This window comes from Lotus japonicus, chromosome 3 (genome assembly GCF_012489685.1).
Source record: "Lotus japonicus ecotype B-129 chromosome 3, LjGifu_v1.2".
NCBI classification, from domain to species: Eukaryota; Viridiplantae; Streptophyta; class Magnoliopsida; order Fabales; family Fabaceae; genus Lotus; species Lotus japonicus.
Window position 1 is genome coordinate 79,446,551 of NC_080043.1, and position 13,495 is coordinate 79,460,045.

The 13,495-nt window shown below is 35.7% G+C and overlaps 3 protein-coding genes across 3 annotated transcripts; 1 reads left to right on the forward strand and 2 right to left on the reverse strand.

Annotated features, from left to right (window-relative positions):
* Positions 1–1,290: 1,290 nt before the first annotated feature.
* Positions 1,291–6,269, forward strand: LOC130746250 (GDP-Man:Man(3)GlcNAc(2)-PP-Dol alpha-1,2-mannosyltransferase). The gene is made up of 7 exons (XM_057598813.1): positions 1,291–1,651; positions 2,384–2,670; positions 3,395–3,581; positions 4,078–4,146; positions 4,247–4,440; positions 5,497–5,606; positions 5,711–6,269. Exons 1-7 carry the CDS (start codon positions 1,361–1,363, stop codon positions 5,953–5,955), a joined length of 1,383 nt encoding a protein of 460 aa, XP_057454796.1. The 5' UTR covers positions 1,291–1,360; the 3' UTR covers positions 5,956–6,269.
* Positions 6,270–6,427: 158 nt separating this feature from the next.
* LOC130746251 (putative RING-H2 finger protein ATL21A) lies at positions 6,428–8,741 on the reverse strand. The gene is made up of 2 exons (XM_057598814.1): positions 7,984–8,741; positions 6,428–7,049 (listed from the first exon to the last, which is right to left on the reverse strand). Exons 1-2 carry the CDS (start codon positions 8,651–8,653, stop codon positions 6,595–6,597), a joined length of 1,125 nt encoding a protein of 374 aa, XP_057454797.1. The 5' UTR covers positions 8,654–8,741; the 3' UTR covers positions 6,428–6,594.
* A 201-nt stretch (positions 8,742–8,942) lies between these two features.
* On the reverse strand, positions 8,943–10,850 carry LOC130746254 (probable F-box protein At3g61730). The gene is made up of 5 exons (XM_057598819.1): positions 10,558–10,850; positions 10,402–10,449; positions 10,037–10,207; positions 9,563–9,670; positions 8,943–9,320 (listed from the first exon to the last, which is right to left on the reverse strand). The coding sequence occupies exons 1-5, from the start codon at positions 10,715–10,717 to the stop codon at positions 9,238–9,240; spliced, it is 570 nt and encodes a 189-aa protein (XP_057454802.1). The 5' UTR covers positions 10,718–10,850; the 3' UTR covers positions 8,943–9,237.
* Between the last annotated feature and the right edge of the window lie 2,645 nt (positions 10,851–13,495).

Below are 13,495 nucleotides of genomic sequence, written 5' to 3' on the forward strand. Positions count from 1 at the left end.
AGCTCATTCTTCAGGTTTCCCCATGAAGGTTATAGGCTTATAGCTCACTCTCAAATAAAGATATAAAGTAAAAAGAATAAAGTCTATTAAATGCTCCATTAAAGATGAAGAAGAATAAGAAGAAGATGAAGTGGTTAAAGAAGATGAAGGGGTTAAAGAAGTTTCTGATTTTTTATTTTTTAATTCATTTTTTGTTTTTTTATTTATGAAGAGGGGTGAGAATAGTAAAATGAGGGGTGTAGTAAGTAATTTCTGTTAGAATTTTGACGGAATGATCATTAATGCTAACGGAGCCATTCGTTTAGGACTAGATCTGCTATTTTCATTCGTGTAGAACCAAAAATGCAAAAATGCAATTCGTGTGGGACCAAAGGTGCAATTAAGCCAAGATTGAACCAATGATCTATCGCCCCTTCCATTCAAATCTTAGCCAAACACACCTTCAAATCTAGTTTGGACTCCTGAACTTTTAAACACTTTCTAGTTTGTACTATACATTGTTTTTTTTTTTTGAAACCTTGTACTATACATTGTTGAATATTAATTATTAATTAAAAATCATTATTTTTTAATTAAATCTAAAAAAATCATTATATTAAATATTAATAATTTAAGCACCAACATAATATATTTATTATGTGGTAAAATTATTTAATAACAATACCAATTCCTAGTCAATATTAAAGAATTTTTCTGTCAAAATAATATTTAAAAAAAACATATTAGTAGATTATTCCCTCCGTCATTGTCATTGCCACCATCACAACCGCCACCATTTTCCAACACCGCCACCACCCGAACCACCATTGTCACCACCACCACAGTACCCTCGACAATACCCTCCACCACCACCACTGTCGTCTTTACCGTCATCGTCATCGTCACTACCATTACCACTACCGTCACTACCTACCACCACAACTCACCACCATTGCCACCACTACCACAACCACCGCTCACCGTCACCACTGCGACCACCGCCATCACCCGCCCCACCACGACTATCGTTGTCGCAACCACCATCTTCATCACTCAACACCACTATCTTCATTTATATTATTTATCATTATTCAATACTTCATTAAACATAGAATTATATTAACTTAAAAAATATGAAAGGTAATCCCAAATTAAAGGTTTTTTTTAACAGTCCCAAATTAAAGGTAATCCTCTCTTAATCTTGTATTTCTATTCATAACGTGTCTTCTTCAATTTTACTGAATATGACTATATGCTTTCCCAAGTTTTATTTTATTTGATATATCATCATATATTTAATATAATATTCTCTTAATATTGTTCTTAGATTTTCCTCTCTGAACATTTCACAGCAACAGGTTGCGATCCCTCAACGTTGAGGATGCTAATCGTTGCAGTCATCACTGCATTTAGCGCCGTTGCGGTTGTCGGAATTTGCTTCGGCGCAATCAACGGCAGGCTTCGGAGGAAAAGCGCGGTGGGGTTCTTCCATCCATACACCAACGACGGCGGCGGCGGAGAGAGGGTTCTGTGGTGCGCGGTGAGAGGCATCCAAGAGGAGAATCCTGACCTCCAGTGCCTCGTCTACACCGGAGATCACGATGCCACACCACAATCCTTGACGACTCGAGCCCTTGATCGCTTTGGAGTCAGCCTCCTCTCCCCTCCTCTGGTACCTTCCTTTCTTCATTTCTCAAACCCCTTTAATGGTTTGAGTGCCCATTTTATGTGATCAAGTGAGACTCACTACAAAGTTGTTGTTTTTTTGTTCTTTCCTTATGTGGGTGTTTGTTTATATTCTAGAACTGACTTGACCTTTATGTGGGTAATTGAATTTAAAGAATTTTGGAGCACCTTTGATTGAATTAACTTATCCAATACATAGTAGAACAATGACTACTGAATAGCTAAATTATGATATAATAATACTCTTAAATTATAGAGATTTAGGACTCAATTGGTACTGAAACTCTTGATTGTCACATAAGGATGTGATTAATCAGCAAAGGAAAGAAATATAAGTCCTTATAAATTGGTGCTAGATAGTGAAGTTCAAAGGGGAAGAAAGTCAATTAGCAAGAGACTGATCTTTAGACATTTGGCTCTTTGTGAACTGGGAAAGGAAGTCAAATATGAATTTGCTTGCTTAGCAAGTTGAAGTCTTGATGGGAAGGAGGAGATAACAAATGTTTGATCTTGATAATGGCATGGTACAGAACAAAAGCTGGATCACATCTAACCATGTAACAAGATAGATGTGATGATTATTTGCTTATATGAAGTAAATGCATATTATTGCAATGGTAAATGATAGTACTTATTTTGAAACCTATTCTGCTAGAGTTCATTTTGTTTGTCAAAAAGCTTGATAGCTTGTGTCTTATTTGTTATCTGCATTTCTCAGGTGGTGCATTTGTACAAGAGAAAGTGGATTGAAGAAACCACTTATCCACACTTTACAATGATTGGCCAAAGTCTGGGTTCTGTGTATCTTGCATGGGAAGCTTTGTGCAAGTTTACCCCTTTATATTATTTTGACACGAGTGGATATGCTTTTACATATCCACTTGCCCGCTTGTTTGGATGCAAAGTTATTTGCTATACACATTACCCTACTATCAGTTCAGACATGCTATCTCGTGTTCGTCAGCGCAGCTTGATGTATAATAATGATGCCGTAGTTGCAAAAAGGTTTGATTTCGAATCATTGGCTTTTTTGTATTCCCTCTTCTACTTTAAGTCATACTTAGTGAGTTTTCCTTACCCTCTTTTCTCTACTTGTTCGATGATGGTACTGGTCCTTCCTTTTCAATATATCATAAATTTTAGTAAACAGTTTATTCAAATTATTTTAAGTAGATGCGTCTCTAAAAGTAGTAGCCCCTTATGCTCCTGAATCCTGATCATTATTTAATTTTTATGTTAATCTTTTGATGTATAGTTTGATGATGTTCACTTTTTTACAGACTGATTCCTTTCACTTACTTCCTCTTACCCTTTAGTGCATATCATTTCTATTTCCAAAGTTGTAACACAGATTCTGGTAATTCAGAAACTTCATGGTCTATCTTTAGGGAGAAACTTAGATCAAGTTCCTTAAATCAATTTCATCAAGTTTACCAATCATGTGATGACACATGTGCAACTATTTCTAAAAATAAATGTCATTTATTAAGAATTTATTATCAAAATTTGAAAAATTACACTTAAACTTGATGGAATGGAGGTAAGGAACTTGATCTAAGTTTTATCCCTATCTTTATGCTCTTATTGTAACTATTCTTAACTAAAAACTATAGTTATATGATTCCTGTAAATGAATCTTTAATCTTTAATAATTATGAACTATAAATTTTCAACACTTTATTTTACCTCTAATCCTCATTTAAGGAATCTGACAGTTATTTTTTGGCAGTGCTTGGCTTTCTCGGTGCAAAATAGTCTATTATACATTCTTCAGTTTCTTGTATGGGATTGTTGGATCTTGCGCACACCTAGCTATGGTCAATTCATCTTGGACCAAATCTCATATTGAAAAGCTTTGGGGAGTTCCAGATCGTATTAAGCGAGTCTATCCTCCTTGTGATACTTCAGGGCTTCAGGTTTGCAATTTGTTCTTTTGCGTCCCGAAATTATATTTGGTATATTGTTAAATCCGTCTCTTCCATGTCACTTTTGGGTGGTTACTTGTTGCTTTGTGTCATGTAAGGCTCTGATGGTCCTTTTCTCTTATGTTTTCCTCAATAATAGGATATTTACCTTTTTTTTCTTGCATTGTGTGGACAATGTTGTTTGAACCTATAACCTCATGAAAAATACCCAAGTCCCCCACCATTAGCCCAATCCAAGTGGCCTATATTTACCAAATGTTTAAAGCTTATGCTTGCACATTTAGTTCAAACTTGAATCTAACATCAGTACTCAGTCTTTCCCTATTTCACTAGTTATTAAGATCACTATTGTGAGCGAGAGACATTAATTTTGAAGATTTAACTATACATGCATGATTGAGATTTAATTCCTCTCTTTATATATTATGTACATATAACCTAGTGAGGTAATCAACATTGGAATCTAACAGGTAAGCCGTATGGGCAGGTGCTTCCTTTGGAAAGATCAGCTGAAATTCCTGTAATAATATCTGTTGCGCAATTTCGGCCAGAGAAGGTAGGCATACTCTTATCAACTTTGTGAGGGGGTACAACAATTTTTGGTGGCTCATTTGGGCCTATGTTGGTATCAAGTTACATGTTTCTTTTCAACGTAGGCTCATACTCTCCAACTTGAGGCCTTTTCAGCTGCTATTAAGAGATTAGATTCTGGCTTGCCAAAACCTAAGCTCCAGTTTGTGGGCAGCTGTAGAAATAAATCAGATGAGGAAAGACTTCAAATGTTAGAAAAGAAAGCAATTGAGCTGAATGTGAATGAACAAGTGGAATTTTACAAGAATGTAACATACAGGTTAGTTCTAGTGGTTTTAATCTTGTTTTTTTTTATCAGTGAAAAACACTTTCTCTGAAGAATAAAAAATTTACTAAATTATGTTCTTTAGAAAGCATACCTCTTATTCCTCTGTTAATGGCATATGATAGTTACCAGTCCATCTAGCATCGAGTGCTTAGATATTGATTATTGGATTTTGTACATTACTTTGGTAGTCAATTGGAATTGGATTATGTACTGATTATTACGAAAAACTTCGTGGAACTTCATAGTGTTTTCTGGTCTCAAATGACTTGCCTAACTCTCAAGCTTTGTGTGTTGGATCACACTACTATTGATGACTAGTTTAGATGTCTTTGTTCATTGCTTCATTTAACTACATAAAATGCAACATTACTAATGCTTCTACTAGCGCACACAGCAGAGAGAGAGAGAGAGAGAGAGAGAGAGAGAGAGAGAGAGAGATAGTGGGGGGGGGGGGGAGGTGCTGTTTTGTCATTAGTTATCCTGGAAGAAGCAGGGATTTGATAAAATTATTTTCTCTACTAGATTTTGAAGTAGGGTGGTTAAGTCCGAAATGATTATTATACTATTTCATTTTTTTCCCCAATTGATCCTATGAGAATGCTAAATTCTCCTATGATTGAAATTACTTCCGGTTAATGTCATTCTAGTAATTAATGTTGTTGCATTCACATTGATTCTCATAACTTTGCTAATTCCTCAGTGCATGCCTTCTTTCTCTAATATTTCATTTCGTCATTTATTGCACATCGATATGACTAATTTCTTGAATCCTTAATATTCAGACATGTAGCTGAGCTTATGATAATAAAATAATTTGTAAGATTGACACTTAGTAGTTTCAAAGGCAATTCACAATTTCAGAGAACTAAATCTTTCTTGTAGACTGGGTCATTCTTATGAGATTAGACTTTAACTCCATGTCAATTTGAATTATTGCACCAGCTTGCCTTATTTGACTTTTAGAACCTTATATTTTACATGCTGTCTTGCTATTTTATTAAATAATTGCGTCTTGCTATTTTATTAAATAATTGCATTGACCTGCAGAGATTTGGTGGGACTTTTAGCTGGTGCTGTTGCTGGCATCCATTCCATGACAGATGAGCATTTTGGCATCAGTGTTGTAGAATATATGGCTGCTGGTGCCATCCCAATTGGTGGGTGTGATATGCAATTTCACCGTTTAGCTTCATTTTGTCTATCTTGGGTAGTTGGGTGCTTCTCGCATGCACTAATTATTCTTGCAATGTTTCAATCTCAGCTCATAATTCTGCTGGCCCAAAAATGGACATTGTATTAGAGGAAGATGGACAAGAAACAGGATTCCTTGCCTGCACTGTTGAAGAATATGCAGACGCCATGTTGAAAATTATAAGAATGCCAGAGATGGAGAGACTTAAGATGGCTGCTGCTGCAAGGAGACGAGCTGGAAGGTTTTCTGAGCAGAGATTTTCTGATGACTTCAAAGCTGCAGTGCGACCAATTCTCAGTCATACTTCTAGATGATGGATGGTCTGCCTGCTAATCAACATTATTGCAACTTCAAGTGCAGAGTTCCTTCACTGATCTCTTTCTACCAGCCTAACTACTATTTTGAGAATGTGGGCCAAGAATTTTGTTACTGAAATAGTAATACTTTTGTTTTCACTGTCATTTCTTAATTGATGTTCAAGCTTCATGCCCTTGGACCAAATGGTAAATGATTCTGTATGTACAGAGAACTGTTGGATATTGGATTGTAATATAAGAAGAATTTTTACTTTTTTTTACATATAAGTCTGTCTTTCTAAAGGCTATTATATGACAATCTTATTTCATTACCTAACCTGAACTCTGTTTTTATGGAAACGTGATTTATACATGCCATTAAAAGAATGATAATATGTTGGTAAGCCTGACTCTCTTCATGTCAAATTATATGATATTATCACGTCTTTCATTTATCACTTTTGTGTGTTATTTTCCTATTTCTCAATAATTTGATATTGAACGCCCTGACATTTTCGTATAATTATAGTTTTATTACATGCAATATGGAGAAGAGGAGGGAGTGTTAACACTCACATTTTCCTATAATATATAATTGTTTTACATACAAACTAATGACTCCAGAAAATGATTTACCCTAAAATCATTGACCAGTGATCAAGGGTCAGCGGATGTAGCAGCATGAAGAGGAGAAGGGGATGGAGAGTTGCGGCAAACAGGGCATGTGGTGTTGATGCGAAGCCACTCATCAATGCAGTCAGCATGGAAACAGTGTTTACATTCAGGAATGCATCTCACTGTCTCTTTACTGCTGTACTCTGCCAAGCATATCCAGCAACATCCGCTGTTCGGCCCCGGCACCCTTCGACTCTCCCCAAGCACCACCTTCTCATAAGACTCAATAGTAGACTCATCCAGACCCATAACACCTTCTGCGGCCTCTGCAGGTTGTGAAATTTCATGATCTGTTGTAGCAGCCACAGCATTCCTTCTGGGAGCTATTCTGTCAGTGTAGCACACACAGCTTGCCATCAAAATTGCAAAGAGAACAGCTGGTGCAGCTATGCATAGTGCCATGACTCTGAAAATTCGAAGTCCTTTTTGGGAGCTACCTGAAATTAAATTGAAGTTATTAGTCAACACCGATATAGGGGAAAACATTGCAAACTAGCATCCTCTAATGATTGTCACGTGATCCGCAACTAAACATGCTAAAGTGACACTTTTATTAACAAAAAAATAACTACTCTGAAAATGAATCTTTAGAACTCATGTCCACTATACTGAACAGGTTGCTAAACAGGCACTTGCTACTAACACTTCATTGGCTTGGTATTCGGTCTTAACGATTTAGAAACTAATGCAATAAAATTAAGTTTTAGTAATGGACCAAAACTAATATTTCAGGTATTTGTGGTAAGTTCTAAGGATAAATAAGTAATGTGAAACAATAGAGTTGTTTTCTTTTGGAAACTAAAGAGTATCGATACTAAGTACTTTGTTTTGACGTTAGAGTCAACGCAAACGTGATTTCACATATCTCAAAACACTAATGGAGAAGCCACAATTTAACACGTTGAGTTTCAACGGAAATCTAAACGCACCGGTAGAGTTTTCAACCGGTAGAGTTTTCAAAAGCCAAAAAATACACATCTCTTATAAGCGGGAATAATTTGACTTTCAGCTTCGGATATATTCATGCATGCCACTTGCCTCTCAAGTCTCATCGTTTCACATTAATTTAATGCCAGTATGCAAATCCAATCTTGAAGTCAATAGGTACCGTACCAAGTATAAACAAAATAAAAATTCCCATGGTCTATCGTGATTGATGAGGTAAAACTATTGACCAACATTTTTCTAGTATTTGTTGTTACTTCAGCATGTGGGCACCTACATAAGATAAGCTCCAGTAATAACATCCTAAGTCAGCGGAATTTTTTTTTACCTTTCTTTCAAGTCTATTATCATGTTAGATCATAGAGTTTTGAATACATGAATGAACTTAATGGAAATGCAGATTGAAGATCACAACATCTTAATTACCTGTTTGACCATTAGACAAACAGACTACTTGTTTGCTGCTAGTGCTTGCAAATCCACACAATAGCTCTTGTGATTCACAATATCCACAGTTAGGTATATCCCATGTTAATAGAAGATCTGCATTAAGGTCATCTCTGAGATTTTCCTGATACCGTCTCGACCTTGTAACCGGAATTGAAAGCCTTTTAATAACATAGCAAGACTCAAGCATCGAATTAGCCAGGTTGACCGAAGGGATGGCAAATACAAAGGTTGTGGAATTACTGAGGCAGTCAATGGGAATGAATGGCAACCCTGCGCTCTGATTTGGGCAGCTTATGAAGGTGTAGTTACGATTATAAGTAGCAGTGAAGGGAGAACCTGAAAAGTTGAGGCTCAGAAGACGTTTGGGAAGGCAATAATCCGGGTCGTAGACTTGTATCGCTTGTATGAGATAGTTTATGTTGCGAACATGGAACTCCCCAGAGTATGGAAGTTTTAGAACTGTTTTGCTATCATTGGTACAGAATAAGTTGAAACCAGGATAGCCACAGTAAGGAGGTTGCTCACCTTCTAGTTGAAAGGGGAAACGAATGAGGATACTATTGTTACCACATAAAGAAAATCGGCAATCATTTGTGGCGTATATGACAGGAAAGATAAAGAGAAAAAGGACCTTCAAGATGGCCATTACTTTTCAGATTAAGGAATTTTATGTAGGAAGGGTTGAAGGGATCAACTTATAAGAAGAAGAACCCGTATTTTAATTTTAAACTACAACCAATTTTAAAAGCTATGTCAAAACTCAAAAGTCAAATTATATCGAGTATTGGTGTGGTGTGATAAACTAATATATAGAGGGTATGCCTTAGGAGTGCTATTTGCTGAATTATTAAATATGGCTGCATAATGTATGCTCACCAATGATCATCAAGAACTAGACAGCTTTCATTAGTTTAATTCCAGCATACTGCACAAATCATTCATCAAATTTCAGGGAAGCAGATGCATCAAGATAAACGGGAATTTTTGTACACTTCCATACAAAATAATGCTTTGTAATTAACTAATTACCATTTTGCTACTTCTCATTTGGAAGTAGAATGTACTATCATCCTTCCATGTTTTAACCAGAGCTACATGTAGGAAATAAATGGATGTGAAGCAATTGTTTTCTGTTGTAACAGAGTGTGCTGTATAACAATATCAAGAAGGCATTTTAAAGTCTAAAAGAACTACCAAACCCAGGTCGCTCTCAAATGGGTCAGAGATGAATCACAGGAGCTGCTGAGAGACTCTAATGGCAACAACCTCTCCATCAGTTCCTGCCCTCATTGCATGGTATTTCACATGAAGACCTGCTTGCATTGAAAAAGAAAATGGAAAATCATGAAAAACAAAGAACTTGTACCAAAGATAATGTCTAGTACAGAACTCCAAGAACTTTTATTATTCAATTATACCCAAAGCAAGGATGTTGAAATGAGTTTAACTACAGTAGCCAGTGAAATTGCAAGGCTCAGTCTAAATAAGAAATCCGGGATTCAAGTTTTCTGAGATTTGCTTCAATAATTGATACAGGAACAACAAAGCTTCTTACCTTCATTTTCTTGTAAATTAGTGCTCACAGCTACCGCATGGTAAGCAATCATGGCCTTCGGTTGCCAGTCATTTGATCTTCCAATCCATGACTTGTAATCAAATACAGCTGCCATTTGATTTGGAAATTGAAAGATTGATTTATGCGTTAATGCCATGACTAAATTGCCTTCTATAATAAGGTAGGCAATAATAAGGGATTAGAACATGAAGTTACTGAAATACTTATTCCTTAGACGCAAACATTAGTATTCTTATTGAAGTTTGTATAGGATTATCTACGAATTCACTCTTCAATGGAGTTAAATAGCCTATCTGTTACTGAAAATATTCAATAAACACAATTCCCATATAATTCTGGTTCTATTCTGCTAAACATGTGATCTTTTATGCACTTACATTAGATGGGTGGTTTATTCTAAAACAAATGATGACTACTTGTAATTGTAAGTTGCCTCGAAGCATCAAGATTTACCAGAAGTGGAAGGATCCTCCAGGTGTTTGATATCAAAAATGGCGCCAGCAGCCCCATCTGCTCGTTTCTTGATATCATGAGATCCTACAAGCTGGTATTCCCAGTTCCCATTCTGGTAGTCTTCGCAGAGGAATAGTTCTATATGCCTTGCATCCAATGTCTGCATTGTTCCTGTATAAGTAGGAGAAACCGGTCAATTTAAGTAAGTATAATCTAGACTCATGCTAATGGCAAACCCTTGCTGTAAAACACAGTGACCAGGGAAGCATCATTATTCACTGCAATTTCAGTTATCTTGTCCGAATTAAAAGGTAATCACAGTATTAAGGGATATGCAGGGCTCGAGGGATTATATTCAAAATTACCATCGCACGTATTGAGGTCACAAACTGGACACCGTACAAGCTGCAGATCTGAAAAAGCAACCATATCAAACAAATGAATTAGATACAAGTGAAATCATTAGCTGACTTGATTCATTTCGAAGATGATCCTAGGTAAAAGTCAATTTGGAAGTTTACCAGCTATCCAAATTCCAGGTTTAACGTTGTCTAGCACACAATAACCCTGAGAACGCAACATCTTCTCCATGGTTTGTCCTTCCTCTGCCTTCCCGGGAAATGCCAGTCTCTCTGTCAGGAGGGCAACTGAAGAATCAAAAGAAAAAGCCCCAATACGCATCCAATCTGATAGCACATTTTAGAAGACAGTTAGAATAAAAATTTTTAGTTGTTAACGTTGCAGGTTGCACATATTGCCTGCTACATGGTTTCAAGGAATTCGGATCCCCTGGACTCCTGGAGTTCCTAAATGAAAGCAGGGTGTACAATTACAAAAAACAAACAATAAATTTGGCTTATAAAAAAAACCAATAAATTTTATGCAATTTAAATAAAAAATCAAATTTATCAGCTAATAAAATAAAGGGACCTAAAATAAATGTAATTTCTCCGGTATCCATCTAAAAATAAAGGTGTTTTTTACCCTTCTATAATCTTTTATAATTTGTAATTTAGTAATTTTTTTTAGTCATTTATACTCTAAATAATGAAATGAAGAGTTTTAAACTCTCTCATTTTAAAAGGGTACCTACGCAATATCCTACAATAAATTAATCGATTGTGTTTTTGCAATTTATTTTATAACTAAAGGATATAGTAAACCCTGTTTCAGAGGGAATCTACTAAAATTTTGTTGTGACTTGTGAATTACACATATATAAGGATGTGGCTACATTAATATATGATAAGAGGGTGTGGGGCTTGCTAAATATTAATGTGAATTTCAAATTTTGGATCCCCTATATTTTAAATTTATAAAATTGAATTTTAAAATATAAATATGCCGTTTGATAAAATAGAGTAACTATCACAAGTCCTATATACATATCATGTCATCCACATATAGTTAGAAAAATTAGAAAAGAAACTACACCAGGCGAGGGAGCCAACTGACCAATGTGTTTCTCTTGCTGACGGTACAGGTAGGAGTGGCTCCCATCTGAAATTTCATTTCAAAATCGAAGTTAATCGAACAGTGTCTCAATTCTTGAATCAAAAAAATTATATACAGCAATAGTAGTATTATTACAATCTCAATTCTTACCAAAGGCTGAGGTGTACAGGTTGCTCCACTTGAACGCCACGCGTTGCGGTGGAGGGACCTGAAGATCACGCAGGCAAACGAACTTCCAAATTCCATCATCCATGATTGCACGGCGGAACCATCGGTTCGTGGCTGCCAGCATCACCAGAGATTTCCCATCCAGAAACTTAGCAATCTCTGTCCAAATGTCCTCATCGAACCTTCTCGTTCAGCATTCAGAATTCCACATTGTTCAAGACAAAATTAGCAATAATAATTTCTCAAAATTCGTACAGATAAAAGCTATAGAAAACGATAATTTGAACTTTTTCAACACAAAGATGCATCCATTTAGCTATAGAAAAATAGAAAACAAAGATCAAACATATTTCAAAAGATTGAACAGAGTTCAAAGAGTGTTTAAGCTCTCATGCAATTCAAATTGAAGTGCCTAACTCTGCCGAAACAGAGAGAATCTACTCTCAGGCACTCATGGAACCAGAACCGAATCGAATGCTTAAAATAAAAAAATCAACAGCTAGTGCAGTTTTCTCGTTTCGTTTTCCGTCAAAATCAGATCAGAACAAGCAATTCAAAATCGAAATCGTCAACCACAATCAAATTCGAAGTTCACTTCCAAGCGATTCAAATGCATCTTGCAGAACAATAACAAAACGTATAGATAGATCTACGCAAGTTTGTGTAAGAATCTCGGAACAATAACAAGCATCGATTCCACTGATTCGTTTGAAAATCGAAATTATAAACAAAAAAATAATCAGAGATTCAACGATAAACTAACAGAACAAAACTGAGCGCGATTCAACAATTTCAAAAATCAGATCCAAAATTGAAATCCGAATTTCGATCTGAAACTCAGAAACGCATTGATACTAAACTAAGCATGCGATCACGTTTAATTGCAACATTTACATCATAATACGAGCTAAGTGTTTGGAATTGAAATCGATTTCACAGTAAGGTTTAGAGAGAGAGAGAGAACCAGGAGAAAGTCGAATGAGCGGAGAGAAATCGAGGACGAGGAGAGTTGCAGGAGCAGATGGTTTTGGTTCTCCGGATTCGCTTCTCCGGCGGTGGCATCTCTCCGGCGGCGGAGGAAGTAGCGGCAGATAGGTGGCGCTTTCCCATTCTTCGTCAGGAATCTGAGACTAGCTTCCTCTCTCGAATTTGAAACGGTGAAGCAACAACCAACTCTTTCAGCTCTGAACTGAAAACGCAAACGGTTCTCGCGTGAGTTTCCCTCGTTTATATAGTCGCGCCAAAACCTCCAATTTCAAATAAAGTAATAATAGATTCAAACTTTGAGTAATGCAACATGCAAGTTACGTTTTGTTTAATTTAATTGGCAAGCTTTGTATTATGCTTTATAATTTAAATGTCTTTCCTCTTTTTTTCTGAACGTGTAAATAGAAATAATATAAATACAAACAAGTGCTTAAAAGTTAAATGGTTCAATTCAACATAGAAATAATATGTTAAATTATCAAAAACAAGATGCAGTCTAGTGAGTTATAACAATAAAAATGATAAAAATTATTATTAATATGTGTTAAAAAAAATATAACATGCACTTTTTTTTATTGTCTATACAAGAACTTTACAATTTTTTTTATATAATAATAATAAATTATTAACTATTGTAATCGATTGAACTACCAACAAAATTCGACAGTACTATTAGTAGATAGTTGACTCTATCAGGAGAAATCCTTGACACACATAAATTATCCATATAAATTTTATAAACTTAATTAATATTTCAGTTATAAATGATACCAGTTCATAACCAAATTTAAATTTCAACATAAATTCTAAAATTTACCCACCTTGTTTTCTGAAGGAAGCCACTGCATT

Excerpts from the sequence above, each read along its gene's own strand:
- LOC130746254 (XM_057598819.1), bottom strand. The coding sequence starts at position 10,717 with ATGCGTATTGGGGCTTTTTCTTTTGATTCTTCAGTTGCCCTCCTGACA. Across the intron at positions 10,450-10,557 it reads ACCTGGAATTTGGATAGCTG|ATCTGCAGCTTGTACGGTGT; the intron begins GTAAACTTCCAA and ends TTGCTTTTTCAG. Across the intron at positions 9,671-10,036 it reads GGAGGATCCTTCCACTTCTG|CTGTATTTGATTACAAGTCA; the intron begins GTAAATCTTGAT and ends ATCAAATGGCAG.
- LOC130746251 (XM_057598814.1), bottom strand. The coding sequence starts at position 8,653 with ATGGCCATCTTGAAGGTCCTTTTTCTCTTTATCTTTCCTGTCATATAC. Across the intron at positions 7,050-7,983 it reads TTTGTCTAATGGTCAAACAG|GTAGCTCCCAAAAAGGACTT; the intron begins GTAATTAAGATG and ends ATTTAATTTCAG.
- LOC130746250 (XM_057598813.1), top strand. The coding sequence starts at position 1,361 with ATGCTAATCGTTGCAGTCATCACTGCATTTAGCGCCGTTGCGGTTGTC. Across the intron at positions 2,671-3,394 it reads GATGCCGTAGTTGCAAAAAG|TGCTTGGCTTTCTCGGTGCA; the intron begins GTTTGATTTCGA and ends ATTTTTTGGCAG. Across the intron at positions 4,147-4,246 it reads CGCAATTTCGGCCAGAGAAG|GCTCATACTCTCCAACTTGA; the intron begins GTAGGCATACTC and ends TTTTCAACGTAG.